General features: G+C 36.6%; 2 protein-coding genes across 2 annotated transcripts; both read left to right on the top strand.

Annotated features, from left to right (window-relative positions):
* The first annotated feature begins 272 nt into the window (after nt 1–272).
* Nucleotides 273–3,237, top strand: LOC584479. Its single transcript, XM_011667166.2, has 2 exons — nt 273–704; nt 1,821–3,237. The coding sequence occupies exon 2, from the start codon at nt 2,535–2,537 to the stop codon at nt 3,129–3,131; it is 597 nt and encodes a 198-aa protein (XP_011665468.2). The 5' UTR covers nt 273–704; nt 1,821–2,534; the 3' UTR covers nt 3,132–3,237.
* On the top strand, nt 1,876–2,438 carry LOC115919870 (C5a anaphylatoxin chemotactic receptor 1-like). The gene is made up of 2 exons (XM_030974437.1): nt 1,876–2,237; nt 2,330–2,438. Exons 1-2 carry the CDS (start codon nt 1,876–1,878, stop codon nt 2,436–2,438), a joined length of 471 nt encoding a protein of 156 aa, XP_030830297.1.
* Nucleotides 3,238–19,974: the final 16,737 nt, after the last annotated feature.

Genomic DNA, 19,974 nt, shown 5'->3' on the forward strand with positions numbered 1-19,974 from the left:
AAAAAGAGAGTTGACAATAGCCATCGAAATTACATTTGTTTTTTTAATAATCATTGTAAACATATTTCATTCTCATTTGTTTAAAGCACCTTTGGCTCTCCATCAAATACTCTTTTCATTTGTACATTTGGTCGTGTGAAGGTGCTTTCGAAAGAGAAACTAAAACGAAAAATATACACCAAGCAACTAAGAATATAATGCAATGGTGGTAATATTTCCCAAGTTTCCTACTATCCGGAACAATTTGTTCAATCCAATCCCTCCCCTTAGCATATACCCCGATCTTGTCAAGAGTTGATAGTAAACATTTCCCAAGATTGATTTGTGTGAGGGTGTTCATCGCTCAGTAAATATTGGGACGCGCTACAAAAGAATAATTTCTTTGTTGACGCAAAAGCCGTATCTAGGTAAGGTCCATGGTTGAACGAATCGGTTGTATGAATCATTTGTTTCATTTTGACCTCTTTCGTCATGACGGGTTTTCCCTTTTCGTGTGTGGACAAAAGTATATTCTCGTCATTTCTTGATCTGTATTGCTCCAACTCTACTTCCCACTTCAGCACAATCTGAAAATGGTAAATAGAATTTGATTTATAGCAGTCAGTGTACTTCATAACTATTTACTACATTACTACATATATACGTCGTTTGAGTCACTTAGTCTGTGAAACCATCGTCGTGCATCCTGTTAATCTCCATATCATGTAAGTATATAATATTTTCATGTTTACATTTGATTCTTGAATGTCTTTTTACTGTTGGAAATGTGAATATGTTGGCCGCTATCTGTCAAGTATATATAAACTGGGCAATTAGTTCAGTTAAATTCCATCAATTCGACTTTAAATTTTTTTTTTTTTCCATTTCCTCTTCCTTATCAACAGATTTACTCAAGAGATAATATAATGTATACAATTCATGAATACATGTAAATGATTGTGAAGAGCATATTAACACAATGAAGAAAGCGTCGGTCAATCTCAAATTTGACTTATATTTTCATTAATTCATATTAAAACCACACTGTCCTACTTATAGCTGCTTGCTCCCTCTATATAGAAAACAATGCCTAATCGGTGACCATTGGTCCCCCATGAGCTATAAATACAACGACTCATTAAAAGTGAAACAAAAATGATGCATTGATAAACAAAGTATACTTAAATCAGAAACATGGGCATGATAATAGGAAGGACCTACTCAAGATTCAAACAATAACTTGTAATTTTATATTTCATCCTTTATTTCTGTTATTTTTTTCGCTCTGATTGTATTATGTAGAGGTGTTCATGATACAGATCGCGTCATGATAATTTAGTTGTATAGTGGTATCAGGCATGGTACCTTCGGCATTTGGAAACGTTATGACGACCATCGTCATAATGTTGATTAAATGCTCATGACGTTGCCCATTCATGCATAAAGGTGAACGCGAATCTTGTCAAAATCAGTAGGCTAGTAGGCACTACTCTGTTTTTCGATAATTGAAACGATTTACGTCCTTGTCATCCACAAGAAGCTATATTTATGTGTCACATGTTATGCACTATGCTTTGCACACGAGGCGTCATTTCGATTGCGTTATTACGACCCTTGAATGTAATGTATGCATACGCCAGTATTTCGAATCAGTAGATGCCCTTTTCATTTTACAATCACTTGTTATCATCCCCCACATGGTGCATCATAAAAGACCGCACTAGTGACTGACGCAGTCTTAAGGCGTCAGTCAAATGACGCCGCTTATCCAACAGACAGTAGCGGTATTATAAAACTGATGTAATTTACTTCTCTCTATGACTTTTATTTCTATTTTGCAGAAGACGAATCGACGACGAAATAATTATGGAAGGTAATATTATTATCTCAACAACCATGGCCATCATGACTAACAGGAGTAGCGATACGGATCTATTTGTGTTTGAAGATTACAACCAGCGAATTGCTATAGCCATTATCCTCTGTATCATCTTCATTGTGGGAGCCATCGGCAACACACTCGTCATCACCGCCGTAGGGCTTTCCCGTAAACTTCGCTCATCCACCAACTGGTTGGTCGTCAACTTGGGCTGTTCCGACCTGCTTACATGCCTCTCCCTCCCGTTTAATGTTGTCGCCTTGCTAAGCCGTGACGGATGGCCTTTGCCCGGTTGGATCTGCGCTGCTAATTCGGCCGTGATACTGGTCTGTCTGGGTGCCAGCGTCATGACGCTGGCCCTCATTGCCTATAACCGCTGGTACCTGCTGACAAAGTCTAGTATACACTTCCAGAAACTCTACACTACTAGAAACATATGCTTCATGGTGCTTAGCGCTTGGCTATATCCAGCTCTTTTGGTTCTGGTACCTCACTTTGCTGGGTTGGGCCGACTGGGATACTCTTACGAGTACAAGGCATGCTCGCAGGATACGTCACTTCCCACTTCAGACTTGTATAGTCTCACAGCCGGGCATTGGCAATCATCCCTGTGTTCATTGTCATTGTTGTTATCTACGTTCGGATCTATCTCTTCATTTCCAGACAAAGTAAAAAGATGAACAAGCTCAAAAAGGAAGGAGCACCCAAGGCGTGTGGCATAGACAATGTGAACGTGGAAATTAGCTCATCAGAGGTTCCCTCGATTGAACCGAGTACTCTCACATCTGAAGAGACAACTTCAAACATTGACACATCACCATCAACCGTAATAGATATATTAAATGGAGAGGGCACATTGACAGCCAGTGAGAATCTACCAAAGAACACACCCCTTGAAATTTCTGAGAATCATTCAAGGCGGTCTCCAGAATATATAGCTAATCAGAAGCGTCCAAGATCCATCAAGAAAAAGTTTCCTGATAACAAGGCAAAACCACACCTGAACAAGTACAACGTCACGGTTACGAAACGACTTGCTATTGTGGTGCTAGCATTCATCATCTGCCTGCTCCCGTTTGGTGTGAGCGTTGTTGTTCCTCCTAGTGACCCGGGCGTCCCCTGGACAGGCCTGATGTTGACCATCAACAGTTGCGTCAACCCTCTGATTTACGCCAGGACAATGCCAGAGTTCCGCAAGGTGATGCTAGCTATCATTCGCTGTCGCCTCAAGGACATCACTGAGCCAATCGCATGCATCCGTCGCTTTCGTTAATGGAATGGGATAGTCCAAGTAGAACGACAATCCACGAGAAAGTTTCAAAGCCAGACATTGTCTGTCACGTGGACTATAGCATTAGTAGGTCCATGGCTATAGCCAAAGAATCACAAGGGAAGGAAACAAATAATTCGATATTTTAATGTTATCCCAGGTTAAGTTCCTAATTAACAGGACTTCTTCGTCATGACGTACCATGATCCAAACAGATCATACAGACCTACATGCATAGAGTGTTAAGAAAGGGAAACAAGACAGTTCAGAAGCAGAAAAAAAGAAAGTGTATGACTATAAAAGAAAACGAGTACGTGTGGGTGTAGATTAGAGATCATAACAACAACGAATTTGTACTAACAAACTTTATAAATACCACAGAGTATAAGTAATGCTTGAATTCGCAGGAGAAATGCCTGATCAGGTATTTCTGTAAAGATATTTACCCTTCAATTATGAAATATGGATAAAGAATATTATTTAAAAATCTCAATCATTCGGAATCTGTTATAAAGGTTGTTTTGTCGTGATTTTGTTCCCCATCAAAGATTACTTCGGTCATGATATTGTAAGTACAAATGATTTATTTAATTACAAAGAGCAAATATTTAACCCGGAGGCAAGGGTTATTTATACGGTCTCAAAATTCTCCCCCGTAATGGCTATACAGCATAGATCAATACTTATACAATTTCCTCGGTATCAAAGTCCTCTACATTTACAAAGAGGAAAATGAGGTCGGATCGTAGAAAATACCCTCATGTTGAAAAACCCGAAACTCGAAGTTGTCAACAAACCATGAGAAAGCCTACATACTGATGGGACGAAGATACTTTTTGTTCAGCAGATTTAGAAATCAGAATTCTATACACATTTTAAGAAAAAGTCTGTAAAAACTTGTTAAGTTCGTGTGACTTCCTGCCCATTCTGCCCCGCCCTCTACTCATATATAAATAGTTTATATATGTATGTATGTACTAAAGGGTGCGTGGGTGTGTATGTAGGGTCTCGTGTGTATGAAGGGTATTGTGTGTGTATGCATGTATTTTTTTATGCTGATACTGTATTAGTATCAAAATTAAGGTTTTAATGTTCAGGTCTTTTGCCCTTTTCTTCTTTTTGGAGAATTAAAACAAAAATTGTCGGGTGTTATGACGAAGATAAACATGTACTAAAACTGTAAAAATCTATGTTTTGATTTCTTTGCGTATTCCATCGTTTTGGCTCTTGATTAATTATCAAATGATGAGAAAAGTGCTGTGCAAAATGCCAATTTCAGACATTTCTTGATTTTTTTTATACGGTTTTGTTTGATCCGGTTGTATGTTGAAGCTTAAAATGTTCAAAGCACAATGCAAATGTTACTGTTTAATTTATCGTAGGCGTGGTTGAAACTTTTATTGTACATGATATGAACAATTAATTAGATTGCATTTTGTACTGCCAATTGCTTCCTTAATCAAATGTATTCATTCTTTTTATGTAAAATGATAGAGTCTGAGTTATTTTCTATGTCATATACAAATCGAAACTTTATTCCAGATGTGTATATGTTTATATTATTATTGATCTATTTGATAAGATAAGTATTTATTCATATTGTATTAGCTGGACAAATATAGTTTTGTCATATATTTATTGTATATTATGGAGTTATATAATAACTACAAACAAAACACACAAATAGCCCTGATACAGATATAATCATGTTTCATTTAACTATGTTTTTTATTTCCTGTATTTGTTATCCTTTTTTGTGTACAGGTCCTCTAAAAAAAAGTATTAATACTGAGAGAGTTACCCTGTTTAAATATAACAAATAAATAAATAAATGTATTCCATTTCTTATTTTGCTTGTATAAAACAGTCATTATAATCATTATTTGTGTTGATACGAAATTTGATAATTCTTTCGTATACAACATTTGGATGCTATCTAGACCAAACACTGCTTAAACAGAGTAATGTTTTGACGAGACAATGATTTTAATTATGTTATGATACAGTTGAGTTATCTTTCCTTTAAAAAAACATACGTTTTTATCATGTTTATGTAATATTGTTTTCTTTTTATAATGTAATTTTTTTTTGTGATTCAGCCCCCGTGGTGAATTGCACATTTTTGAATAATTAAACCATTATGATTAATATTATTAAATAAACGAGTCATATCATTATTTTCAATTCAAAAAATAAATATTTACATAACTCATAACATTTTTATCAACAATTTTCTAAACACCAATTGTCGAGATTAATTGTGATTAAAATCTCATTCAGAAGACTTTTGTCGATGACGTGGTTTCGCTATGAAATGTGAGGGTGGTTAAAAGAAAATTCTTTCTAACAATGCGATAATTCTCATGTATTTCTCCCGTCTGCTTTTTCAATATGAACAGTAATAATGTTCCCTTGAAAATCCTTTCTTACAGAGGAAACAAAGGAATGGCTTTTCATCTGTATGTGTTTCGAAATGTTTGACAACGCTTTTCTGAGAGAACCATTTACTAAATGTGAACATTTTCTCCTGCATGTGTTAAACGACAGTACAGAACATTTTTCTAACATAATATATTCTCACAATAGCAATATTATTATGGCTTTTCTTCCATGTGTTAGTAGATTTATTCATTGATTTATTCATTTATATTTATTACACACCTTTAAAAAGAAGGGTAGCCCAATCAGCAAATAAATACTGGTTTTCGTTGAGGCCCTTCATGACACAAACAAGTATATACATTTCAACACATCAACATATAAATAAATATAGAAAATTACAAAATATGACTTGAACAAACAAAAAATTGCAAACCAGGTTATAAATAAGGATTTGAACATGAATAATAACTAAATAAGTGATATGTATATGATACAAATATGTAAATGCCATATATCCAAATTGAAGCAAACAGAAGAAAAAAAACAGCAACAACCACAATAAAAAAAAAAACAAGAGAAAACGAGAAGAAGATATAATAAAATATATACAAAGAGGAGAGAAAGAAAAGTTGTATTGCTCTATCATCTTATTACAATGTCTTTTCGCCATTTTGACATTTCTCGTTTAAATGGTTTCTTATTTTATATAAATCAAATGTGTTCGGGTAATATACCGTATACTAAACTTTCCATTACATGAGGAATATCACAGAAATATTTTAGTATTTTAACAAAGAGTTCATCATATCCAGTTACTTTTTTCAGATTTTCTTTCAGTGATTCACATCTGTTGATAGTTTCGGTCTCGAGCTCAAAAGCTTTGGTGAGTTCAGAAACGGAGTCAACAAAATACGTATTAAAATATTCAAGTCTGATATTTCAACATCGTTTTTATTAAATATTATATTTTTAGACTGACTTTTCTTAGTAAGACGTCGCATAAAAATATCAAAACGCACATGCGTTTCCTGACTTGTCGCTCAATAATGAAGTAATGTATGATTGTTAACGATTTTTAAGTTCACGTGTGATAAGATTTCTGCATTTTTTATATTGTTCCCAAAAATCTGATGACGAGAACTGTATTGCTTTATCACGAAGGTAATCCCTCGTGTTCATCAATTCAATGACGTCTCCTGTCACCCAAGGACATGGATTATTTCTTAGACGTTTTCTTTACGCATATTACAATTTCCATTATCGGATTGTACCACATATATCGTATGCACTTTTCTGAGAAATACTTTCTCACAATAGCAACATTTCCACGGCTTTTCTCCTGTGTGTGTTCGTAGGTGTTAAGTAAGTTTTATTTGTCAGAAAAAATTGTTCTTACAGTGTGAACATTCATATGGCTTTGGTCCTGTATGTGTTAGTTAATGACGTTTGAGTATAATTTTCTCAGAAAATCGTTTCTTACAATAGCAAAATATATATGGCTTTTCATTTGTGTGTTTGAGTTTTATACTACAACTGAGTACACTTTTCTATAAAAAAAAAAATCCTTTCTAACAATAGAAACATTTATATGGCTTTTCTCCTGTGTGTGTATATGTGTAAGTCTGTGACGATTGAGTATAATTTTCTGAGAAAGTCGTTTCTTACAATAGCAACATTTATATGGCCTTTCATTTTTGTGTGTGAGTTTACTACAAATGAGTACACTTTTCTATAAAAAAAATCCTTTCTAACTATAGAAACATTTATATGGCTTTTCTCCTGTGTGTGTATGTGTAAGTCTATGACGATTGAGTATACTTTTCTGAGAAAATCCTTTCTTACAAGAGCAACATTTATATGGCTTTTTTCCAGTTTGTGTAGTGAGATGATTGTTTAGAGTACTTTTCAGAGAAAACCCTTTCTTGCAGTGTGAACATTCATGTGGCTTTTCTCCTGTGTGCGTTAGGAGATGATTGTTAAAGGTATAGACCAGTTCTAGTGAAAGAAACGTTGTGGAATTGATCAGAAAAGGTTGACCATCTAGCATATAAGCAGCGCTCAAAATACACAGAGGCGGTGGGCGATTCGCCCCCGTGAGCTACATAATCGCCCCCGTCAGGTTGCTCACGGGGGCGATTGCAAAATTAAAAATCGCCCCCGTGGAATTTAAAATAAAGATTATCTTTTCTGTTATAACTTTAACACAATATTGAGTTTCAATTTTCAAACCTTAAACCAATGAATGGAACTTAGATTAGCGTGCAAGATTTCTCGTTTTATGAGTATAGGCCTATTATTACCGATTCAGCTCGCAGTGCAGTGCCGCCGTCAGCAGTGGTTATAGGCCTACTGCGCCGTTAGTAGCGGTATGCAGGCGCGTACGCAGGGGGGGGGGGGGGGGGGTGGGGGGGGTTAACCCCCCCCCCCTTTGGTATTTTTATGTGTGTAAACCCCCCTAAAAAAAACCTAAAACCCCCCCCCCCCCTTTTGAGATTTATTTTTTTTAATTTTTTTTTAATTATTAAAAAAAAAAAAAAAAAAAAAAAAAAATTACCTCCATGACTGACCTAAGAAAGGTGACCTTACCCCCCCCCCCCCAACGGAGCAAAATGTCAAATTTTCAAATTTCGAGACAAAAAAAAAAAAAAGTGTCCTCATACCCCCCCCCCCCCGCTTATTCAGCGATCGGTTGAGTCGTTGCGATTTTTTGGGGGACCAAAAAAAAAAAAAAAATCCGCTTACCCCCCCCCCCCCCCCCCCCCCCCCCCCCCCCCCCCACTGAGCGACTTTTCGGCTGGCTGAGTCGTTGCGATTTTTTTTGGACTCCAAAAAAAAAAAAAAAAAAGTGTCCGCTTACCCCCCCCCCCCCCCCCCCCCCCCTTTATCTTTATGATTTCTTAACGTGGCATAGCTTCTTCTCCCCCTGCAAACAAAAAAGAAAACAAGGTTATTTAATAAAAGGATCATGCTACAAATAATCATTGTGATTCAAATTGATGCAAGGATTTTTTTTGAATAAGCAATGCTTTTCACCAGAATCTTCTTTGTAAAAACGACTTTTACAAATCTCAGCCATGCAAATCTGCCACTGTGTTGTAAGATCACTTTCAGATTAGGAGAAGTGTATTCTTTAATGAGTATTTTACATTGAATGGAACGTCTCAACTCAGTAAGCATGGCTGAGATTTGGGTGAATAGCAGTGCTTATTCAAACAAATATTCGCATCAATTTGAATCACAATCATTATTTGTCGCTTAATCCCTTTTAATGACCTTGTTTTCTTTCTCGTTTGCAAGGGGAGAAGAAGATATGTCACGTTAAAGACATCATAAAGATCAGTGTTGTATGCGTTTATATTATATACACAGGCCAGTAACAGCTATGTAGCTTGTAAATTTGTAAGAGGGAAAATGCTGATTGAAATGATAATGATGAAATAGCAAATAATTGAGGAGTATCATAGGTACCAATTCAATGGATATTTGTATAAAAAAGAGCCCCCGTCAGTACTAAAAGAGCCCCCGTGAGAAGGCTCACGGGGGCTCTTTTTTGGGGGGAAGAGCTCCCGTCGACAAAAAATTAATTTGAGCCCTGCATATAAGTATTGGTATGTACTGCACTGTAAACAGAAAAGTGTATATGGGACTACCCTATATCTATCCAGTCCAGATAGATATAATAATTTACAAAATATATCAATTAGTAGGCGGTTTCCCGGCAGAATGTGTATCATCACGTATTAGTAAAAACATATTCTTTCACATGATTGCTAATAAGAGCTTCCATTTTTTGAAATGGAGCGTTTCCAAATAACATTCATGTGGCTTTTCTTCTTTGTGCGTTAGGAGGTGTATGGTGAGATTGCCTTTCTGAGAAAACCCTTTCTTACAGTGTGAACATTCATATGGCTTTTCTCCTGTATGTGTTCGGAAATGACGCGTAAGACTACTTTTCCTCGAAAATGATTTCTTACAGTGCGAGCAATCATATGGCTTTTCCCCTGTATGTGTTCGGAGATGACGGTCAACATAATTTTTTTGAGAAAAACCTTTATTACAATAGCAACATTCATATGGCTTTTCTCTTGTATGTGATCTCAAGTGGAGGAGGGAATGACTGGCCTGACATGTTCTCTTACTGCAACATGGACACTGATGTAGCTTTTCTCCAGAATGTATCCTCAGATGAATGTCGAGTTGATCTTTTGTTGAAAACACCTTGCCGCAATGTGAACAAAAATAAGATTCACCACCACTGCTGATTGATATTCCACGTTCTATCGTGTCTTGTCCGTTGTCAACAATATCACCTGGTGGCGAAAAAGAGAAGATTCATGTCATCGACACCTGAGATACTGTGTAAGAGATGACATGAGTGTCCTGTCCCTTCAAGTTGAGACAGAAGTATTTGGATTATGTTCTGAGAAAAGGTAGAACGTGCAAAATATACTTTATTTTTTATTCACCCATTCACATTTAAACATTAAAGATATTCGTCACAGTTTTAGTTCAAAGTAAGAGAAAGGTTTAAACAATGAAATATATAGGTTATTTTTGTGTTTTTTTTTTTTTGGGGGGGTGAACGAGAAGCAGAGTGTAATTGTATTTTAAAACTAGTTTTCTTAGAAAATCTTTTCTTACAGTGCGAACATTCTAATGGCTTTTCTCCTGTGTGTGATCTGAAGGGGGTGAATGGCCTGACATGGTCTCTTACTGCAACATGGACATTGATGTAGTTTTTCTCCAGAATGTATCCTCAGAATGTATCCTCAGATGCATTTGTCAACAGTTATTTGTTAACAGTGTGAACATTTATATGGATTTTCTCCTCTGTGTGTTCAGATATGACAGTACTTTTCTGTAAAAATCCTTTCTTACAATAGCAACCTGTATATAACTTTTCTCCTGGATGTTTTAGTATCGGTATAAGACAATTGAGTATACTTTTATGAAAAAATCCTTTCTTACAATAACAACATTCATATGGCTTTTTTCCTGTTTGTTCGGAGATGACAGTTAAGAGTACATTTTTGAGAAAATCCTTTCATATTAGAATAGCAACATTTATATGGCTTTTCTCCTGTGTGTGTGTTAGGAAGTGTTGGTGAGATTGCTTTTCCGAGAAAACTCTTCCTTGCAGTGTGAACATTCATATGGCTTTTCTCCTGTGTGTGTTAGAAAGTGTTGGTGAGATTGCTTTTCCGAGAAAACTCTTTCTTGCAGTGTGAGCATTCATATGGCTTTTCTCCTCTGTGTGTAAAGCAGGGCTCCCACTTAGCCGAGTTGGAGCCTCGAGTTGTGGCGAGCTGCCGCGATCTTATGGCAAGCAGTTTTATCATTAAAATGTATGTCTTGATATCAAGAATTCATTTCTTGATATCACGAAATCGAATGCCTGATATCACTAAATCGAATTCTTGATATCAAGAATTACCATTGCTTTACAAAATAAAATTATTTCTTGATAACAAGAATTGATTTATTGATATCAATTAATAGTAAATCGGCTCGCCATAAGATCGCGCCAGCACGCCACAACTCGAGGTTCCAACTCGGCTAAGTGGGAGCCCTGCTTTAGGAAATGACGCTTAAAATTTTTTGGAAAATTTAAAATTGACCGGATAGCGATTCTTTAATATTTTGATAAATTTGGATGCCCCTGAGGATGTATTATAAGCACTAGATATTTTAGCCCCTAAAACACTTTTGCTTTCAGGAAAAATTGAATATCAAAATTTACCATTGCTCCCGGTAATTTTTTTATAAATTAAAAAAAAGCGCTTATACCGCCATCCAATATTAGCTGCGAACATTAAAATCTCAGAATATGCAGTTGCGATATATAATTTCCAAACGGGAATAGCCAATCGGTCGATTTTATTCAAGAATTTGACTTTTCTCCTGTGTGTGTTGCGCTTGGTATTATCTCTCGTTTACCAAAGGATTTAAAGTTTATATTTTCAGCCTGCAAAAGGGACAAACCACCTTTAAAATGCCTTGAGAATGAGATGCAGCGCAAGTCTTTAGTGGGGTCTCAACCCCAGACGACAAGACAGTGGTCAAGGGCATTTGATATATATGGAAATTGTGAATTCAGTGTTTATATAGTGCTTTAGAAGGATAGTGTCAGCTGGCAAATACCCTACGAAAAGACAAATGTGTTTCGATGAGGAAATAGATGAAACAAGTAGATATTTATAATATTCTGTGCATAGTCAAAACGTCTCCAATTTTATTGTTCATCAATAGTTGTCTTCAAACACATTTGTGTTGATCATCCGTGCAGAGGCGAGTGTTAAAGGTAGTAGCCCTCATTTGCACACCCTCCCCAATTTCTATGAAATTTCATGAGTAGAAGCACTTAAGCATGATAATAACCCTCTTCAAATTTTAGAGCAAGCGGATCAGTAATTCGGAAATGAGAAGTGGATAGATTTATTTTACTTTCTTTGAATTAACATTAGAAGCTGACCACGTTAGTAATGTAAATTCAAGGAAAATACAAGGAATATATTCTCTTCTCAATATGTCCAAACTACAGGTCCTTTTGAAGAAGGTTATTTTCATTCCAAAAAGCTTCTACCTATTTCATTTCATCACAATTGTTGAGGGTGGTGCAAATGAGGGCTACTACCATTAAATGATATCTTCTCTCACGTCATATACCATTTAAGTGAAAACGTTTTAATCTAAGTTTAGAGGCCCCCAACACTTTCAAAGAATTAAGTTCCCCCAGGATTTGTCACTCCCGTGTATATCTCGTTCTCTCTCTCTCAAAACTCGAAGTTTGTATTCTTTAATCAATATTCGTCCTAAAACACATATTGAAAATCCATGCAGAAGTGAGCCTTAAATTACACCATGTTTCACATCATTATGCCTATATAATTTCAAGCCTGTAAAAAACAAAGAAGACCCCCAAAATTAGGTGGGAAAATGTCACTTACATTGTATATCGATATAAAAGAGGATGTCAATTAAACACTCCCTTCTGCAAGGATTTTCAAAAGAAATATGTTTTTAAACAAATAATAACGACAAATACAAAATTTGAGTTTTCTGATGTTTATAGAATATTTTTAAAATGTATTCTTTCACCATTATTCATTTCTAAACACATTAGTTAGGAAAATCCTTGCAGTAGTTCGTGTTTAAGGACATCTGATTTCACTATTAATTTAAGTTGGAGCGCCCAACACTCTAGAGGCGTTAATCAAACTCATCCCAGTGCTAAATTATCCTTGTTTTCACAACAAAACGTGATAAATTCAGTCACAACAAAACAACCACCTTTTCCGATTAACATATTTACTTTATTTACATGCATAAAATGTAATTTTGTATATAAATGAATGAATGTTCAGTAGTTTCACATTTAGAAAACTTTAGAAAATAGTTTTTTTTATAGCGAGAAAGAGTAACATAAATATCCAAGAAGTTCGTTTCAAAAGGGTCAGATCCATTTCAAATATTAGAGATCCATACAATGAGATAGCTTTCGTATAATATGTGTCTAACTGAATATTACAATACTTTTAACTAGTTGCTCTCAAACCCATACAAGCTACAAGATATTGAATATAGCTATATATGCCTTTATATCGCAATAATTACTATACAAAGTGAGCCAGAAAAAATGTCCCACTTTTTAAAAGTTGTATTGTTTTAAGTATGGGTTTCATGATATGTCTTGATAGAGTTATCCTCCCAGTACATGTAGGTACCATTTTCATTTGAATATCTGCATTCATGACTGAACATCAGACAATCTTTACAAGACTGCCAGATCTCACTTGCGCCAGGAAATATTATGCCTCGAAAAAACACTCTAGCAAAAACGATATGAAAGGTACCTGGAAAATTATAAACGGTGTACTAAAAAAGAATGTAAAACAGAGGTCAATTAATACTGTCAAAGTTAATGATCACATAATTGTGGACACTAATGTTATTGTAAACGGTTTTAATGATTATTTGTTAACAATGGAAAACCGAGCTGAAAAAATACCTTATATCAATAAACATGTTATGAACTATATGAACCAACCTAACCCCAGTTCGTTATTTTTATACAGACTCTGCTGAGATAACTAGAATTGTACAAAAACTTAAACAAAACATAACCAATAACTTGCTAAAGCATATCTTGCCAGTAGTCATTGTTCCTCTGGTACATATCTATAATGGATCTCTATCCTCAGGTGTGGTGCCCGATCAAATGAAAATCGTCAAAGTTGTTCCAATATTTAAAAAGGGTGACACCCACCAGATCTGTAATTATCGTCCTATTTCGTTACTAAGAAATTTGTCTAAGATCCTGGAAAATCATGTATAACAGAAGTAGTTTTCTTGATAAGTATATTGTGCGACGTTCAATTCGGGTTTCGTGAACAATATAATACTACACATACTCAACCTAATACCTGCTCCCCTCCCTCTAAGTCCGGCTCCCCTCCCCTCAAACCCTTGCTCCCTCCCATCAAGCCCTGTTCCCCTCCCTCTAAGACCTGCTCCCCTCCCTCTAAGCCCCGCTTCCTCTCCCTATAAGACCTGCTCCCATCCCTCTAAGACCTGCTCCCCTCCCTCTAAGACCTGCTCCCCTCCCCTCAAGTCCTGCTCCCCTCCCTCTAAGACCTGCTCCCCTCTCTCTAAGACCTGCACCCCTCCCCTCAAGTCTTGCTACACTCCCCTCAAACCCTGCCTGTCTAAGATCCTGGAAAATCATGTATAACAGAAGTAGTTTTCTTGATAAGTATATTGTGCGACGTTCAATTCGGGTTTCGTGAACAATATAATACTACACATTATGCGCTCCTGACCTTTATTAACAAAGTTATAAAAGCACTTGACCATAGCCCCGCTCCCCTCCCTCTAAGTACCGCTCCCTTCCCTCAAAGCCCCGCTCCCTTCCTTTAACACCTGCTCCCCTCCCCTCAAACCCTGCTTCCCTCACTCTAAGACCTGCTACCCTCCCCTCAAGCCCTGCTCCTCTCCCTCTAAGACCTGTTTCCCTCCCTCTAAGTCCTGCTCCCCTCCCTTTAAGACCTGCTCCCCTCCCTCGAAGTCCTGCTCTCCTCCCTCTAAAACCTGCTCCCCTCCCATCAAATCCCGATCCACTCCCCTAAAGCCCCACTCCCTTCCCTCTAAGACCTACTCCCCTCTTTCTAAGCCCCGCTCCCCTCAACCTTATACCTGCTCCCCTCCCTCTAAGTCCGGCTCCCCTCCCCTCAAACCCTTGCTCCCTCCCATCAAGCCCTGCTCCCCTCCCTCTAAGACCTGCTCCCCTCCCTCTAAGCCCCGCTTCCTCTCCCTATAAGACCTGCTCCCATCCCTCTAAGACCTGCTCCCCTCCCTCTAAGACCTGCTCCCCTTCCTCTAAGACCTGCTCCCCTCCCCTCAAACCATTGCTCCCCTCCCTCTAAGACCTGCTTCCCTCCCCTCAAACCTTGCTCCCCTCCCTCTAAGACCTGCTCCCCTCCCTCTAAGCCAGCTCTCCTATGTCTGCGCCGATCCCCTCTCCGCATTGGTCCAGCTCATCTCCGAACCCAGAATCATTCAAATTCAGTTTCCTTCGTTTTTCTGCTTCCTGCATGAATTGATCAAAACATAGATAGAACGAGTTTAAAAATAATGATTTAAAAATATCATCATGTATTGACAAATTAAAGGTATTGCAAAGTTTTGGAAAGGGATCATGAATTTAATTCAAATGAACATATCGGAAGCATATGCGATCCTACAATATTCAGTGATCGTTGACGCGGTTGAAATCGAGTCTAAAGTTATGCAATTGTAAATAATAAACTCTTTATGTTGTATAGCTCCCTCTCAAGGTCAAAATATTAATTGAGCCATAAAACAATGTTTCTTGACTAAATCGACCGATTTGTTATTCCCGTTCAGGAATTATATATCACAACTACATATTCAGAGATTTTTGGGGTCGCAGCTACCATTGTATGGCCGTAAGCGCTATTTGAAATTTATCAAAATCGACCAGGAACACCGGTAAATTTTTATATTCAGTTTTTCTCGAAAGCAAAAGTGTTTTAGGGGCCTAATTTTCTAGTGCTGATAAAACATCCCCAGGGGCATCAAAATATATCAAAATTGTAAAGAATCACTATCCAGCCAATTTTCAAAACTTCCCAAAACTCTGTATTACATTTAAGTGCTACAAAATGCTGGTGACCTATATTCAAAAGTTAATTTCTTTATTTTTCTTTCTGATATTTATACAGGGTAGCCCATTCACCGTACAGTGGTCTTCCATGAGACCCTGCTTAATAATAAATCATACAACAAAATAATGAATAAACACATAACAACATCAAAGGTAGATAAATATACATGGAAAATGAACTGACAAAAAAATCTTTGAATGCAAACTCAAAAGTAATGTACACGACGATGATATCAATTAATAAATGTCATTATAACATAGTACATAATTAGCCGTAAATTATGTTTTAAAGAGCAAGTCCACCCTGATATCGTGTTGCTTTGTATGAAAGCAGAAATTTCAGAAAAGCAAATCAGTGACAAATTTAGAAAAATTTGACAAATTATGCAATTGTTAAAGTCTAGATAGAAAGACATATGGGCAACTCTGAGTGGTGTCACTGATGACCAGCTCTCCATTCGTCCTTACACAAAATCACACACATTTCCCCTTTTCTCAAATGTTTGGGGACGTACAGAATTTAACCAGTATACATAAAATGCATAAACATATTGCTCTGACTATATACGAAGCGCAGGTTTGAAGAAAAACTTTCTGGGGAGAAAATTTGAAAGTAGTTAAATTTTGTGTACAAACGAATGGAGAGCTGATCACTAAGAGTTGCCAATTTGTTTCACTCTCTAAACGAGCCCCCCCCCCCCCCAACAAAACAACAAACAAAAAATTGCATAGAGTTCAATGCAAAACAAATTAAAGAGTGTTATTATCATGCAAGCAAGCTTGGAAAGTAGCCCCCGAAATGTTAAAAGTATTATTTTCCCTGTTCACAATTGCATAACCTTTTTATTATGTGTCCGATTTTTCTCAAACATTCACTCATTTCCTTTTCTAATTTTTCTGCTTTCACACAAAACAATAAGATATTAGAGTGGAATTGCCCTTTAAAATAAATATAGAAAATTAGAAAGACAATATTTAGTTTACATTTACATGTATATTACGTTGTGCTCAAACTGGTGGAAGAACAGTCAAGAGAGCAGTCCTGAAATCTTTATCAATACAATTAATAGTATCATCTTAGTTTGGATTACATTTCAGGCATAGTGACAAGACTTTTCAAATATCCGTTTATAATCTCACTGGTAATTTAAATAACAAGGGAAACGCTCTCGGCGGTCTCGCCTGCATCACGCAATTCAATATGATGAAAAATTGAGGTTGGGACATTATTCATAGGCAGGGTGGCCCATTAGCAGGCCCCCCCCCCCCCCCACATGAAATCCTCTAAACATAATCAGCATTTTGAAGTGAATATTGACCAAGAGTCATCGGAAGAATTATATACTATAATTTGTACCAAAAGATGGCTTCACTGCATCTCACACTATGAACTTGACTGACAAAGAAAGTGGACAAAATATACAGTTCCTCAGGTAGACAAAGGAACATCCCTTCACTGCTATTATGTCAAAATGTGTAGAACAGGTGTCACATGCATATTCACCTTTTTACATAATAGCAGTGAAGGGATGTTCCTTTGTCTACCTGAGGAACTGTATATTTTGTCCGCTTTCTTTGTCAGTCATGTTCATAGTGTCAGAGGACTGCAAAGCAAGATCTATACCAAGGCTGACAGATGCATCAAGACTGGCTGCGGACAGAAAAACTTGGCATACCATCACCATACAGAAGCCATCACGAGGCCCCTGGCCTGCGTGGACGGCATAAGTCAAGTAAGTCAAGTCAATATGTACCAAGATTAATAACTTTAATGGAACATGAAAAAATATTTTTTTTTTTTTTTTAAATCCTCACATACTGACCTAAAATGACCTCTGACCTTGACTTTGTGACCTGGAATTTGCGTCATAAGATTTGTGATACTTGATAACCATAGTAACCAAGTTTCATGGAATTTGAAAACATTTTTGAAATTATGCTTAAATTTCAAAATCTTGATGTTGATGCCACAAAAGAGACTAAGGTTGTTGACCTGAAATGACCTTTGACCTTAATTCAGTGAACTGAAATTCTAGTCACATGATTGGGGATACTTGATAACCCTTTGTGTAAGTTTCATTGTATAAAAACTTATACTTTCTAAATTGTATTAAAAATTCAAAAACTTAACCTGAGGTTAAGTTTTCGATAATGATGCCACAACATAGTCTAAGTCTGTTGACCTGAAATGACCTTTGACCATGATTTTGTGACCTAAAATTCTGCTCACATGATTGGGAATACTTGATAACCCTTTAGTCCAAGTTTCATTGAATGAGAACTTATACTTTCAAAATTATACTAAACATTCAAAAACTTAACCTTAGGTTAAGTTTTTGATGTTGACGCCGCCGTCGCCGTCGCCGCCGTCACCGGAAAAGCGGCGCCTATGTCTCGCTTTTTTGCTACGCAGGCGAGACAAAAATCATATTTTCCCTTCAGTATTCGTCTTCGAATACAATAGTTTTGGAAATCCATGCAAAGGTGAGTCCAAAATGACATCCTCTTTCACATCATTATACAATTTTAGGTGAAATTTTTAAAATATTCTTTAACAGGGATCCCCGAAACGTTAGAAGTTTTTTTTTTCTATTCCATCTGAACGAAAACAAGATTATAAATATTAGGCCTAAACATCACATTTTCGAAACAAAAAATTCTGTCCAAACACAAAAGCATATTACAGATTGTTTTCTTCTTCTGTGGGTCTGTATATTCAGTGTGTCATTTTACTTTAGCCTAAACTCTTATTAAAGGGATAGTTGAGTTCTGTTTTCAGACCGAAAATGCCTTCAAAGTGCATGGTTATTGCTCTTATTCTTATCTATGACATTTATAGTGCCCTTTTAGAACATAAAATTGCTATGAAGGTAATTTTAGACCCCAAAATGTGTGAAATTTAGCCAATACGATCATACCACTTCAGCTCCACGAAAATGCCAACCAAAAAGCCAACATCGGCATTGGCTGAAATACGACGTAAAAGGCGTTATTTCGTTTTTTTTTCAACGGTTTTCAACGGTTTCTTCAAATTTTTCGAAATATCTAATATTTGTGGTGGTACACAAGTATTAGAAATCGTTATATTTCAGCCGTCTCTGCACCGATTTTGATCAAACAAAGATGATTTTGTCATTTAAATACTATGTTCTTTCAAATTTGACACTCAGTTTTTCATTATCTCACAAAAAAATTATTGTGTATAGCGCCCTCTGCAACAGAACTCAACTATCCCTTTAAACATTTTGATTTCCTTTACTGTACGTTGACTAACAAGAACATTTGATGTATACCTGAGGAGGTAGACAGTGTCATTTAACATCAGAACATAGCAATTGAGTGATTTTTGAATGTTTTTCTTGAGATTACGATGACTTATGATTTTGTGTACTTATAGTGAGGCATTTGAGATGCCTCACTATGCCTTTTTTTTCCTCGTAGACCGACAATATAAAGTATAAACAGATGGAAATAACACTTGAAGCCAAAGCATTTGGGGTGGCGTTAGGAAGGTGGTTTACTGACGTACATTTCAAACTGTTTGTCTGTTGTCATAATGTATTGAAGGAACGTGACACGTTGGTTTTGTTTTAAAACGTATATTATTATTATTATGGTATAGCCGTTCATGTTAGATTCAGATCCTTATACTGCAAGGGCATATATATTTAGATTAACGATGGGGTTCAGCTGGACTTTGGGCATTTACATGGCGACTACTACTACTACGACTTCTTCTACTACTACTACTACTACTACTACTACTACTACTTCTTCTACTACTACTACTACTACTACTACTACTACTTCTACTAATACTCCTACTACTACTACTACTACTACTACTACTACTACTACTACTACTAATACCACTACTACTATTAATATTACTACTCCTACTACTACCACTACTACTACTACTACTACAACTACTACTACTACTACTACTCCTACTACTACCACTACTACTACCACTACTACTCCTACTACTACTACTTCTACTACTACTCCTACTACTACTACTACTAATATCACTAATACTACTACCACTACTACTACTACTACTACTACTGCTACGTATAATAATAATAATAATAATAATTTTACCATGAACACAAAACAAGTACTGATATCACATAAAACCAACTCACCGTTTCAGGTAATTGCGCTTGTTGTGAATTATTGTCGCGAAATCCTTGTAGACCTCGGGGAAGCTTCTGGTATCGAGATTAAAATCCCTTATGAGCCCTCTAACCGCTCCATTAAATGCCGGGTGCTTAG

This window comes from Strongylocentrotus purpuratus, unplaced genomic scaffold, assembly GCF_000002235.5.
Source record: "Strongylocentrotus purpuratus isolate Spur 01 unplaced genomic scaffold, Spur_5.0 spur5_scaffold_7, whole genome shotgun sequence".
NCBI classification, from domain to species: Eukaryota; Metazoa; Echinodermata; class Echinoidea; order Camarodonta; family Strongylocentrotidae; genus Strongylocentrotus; species Strongylocentrotus purpuratus.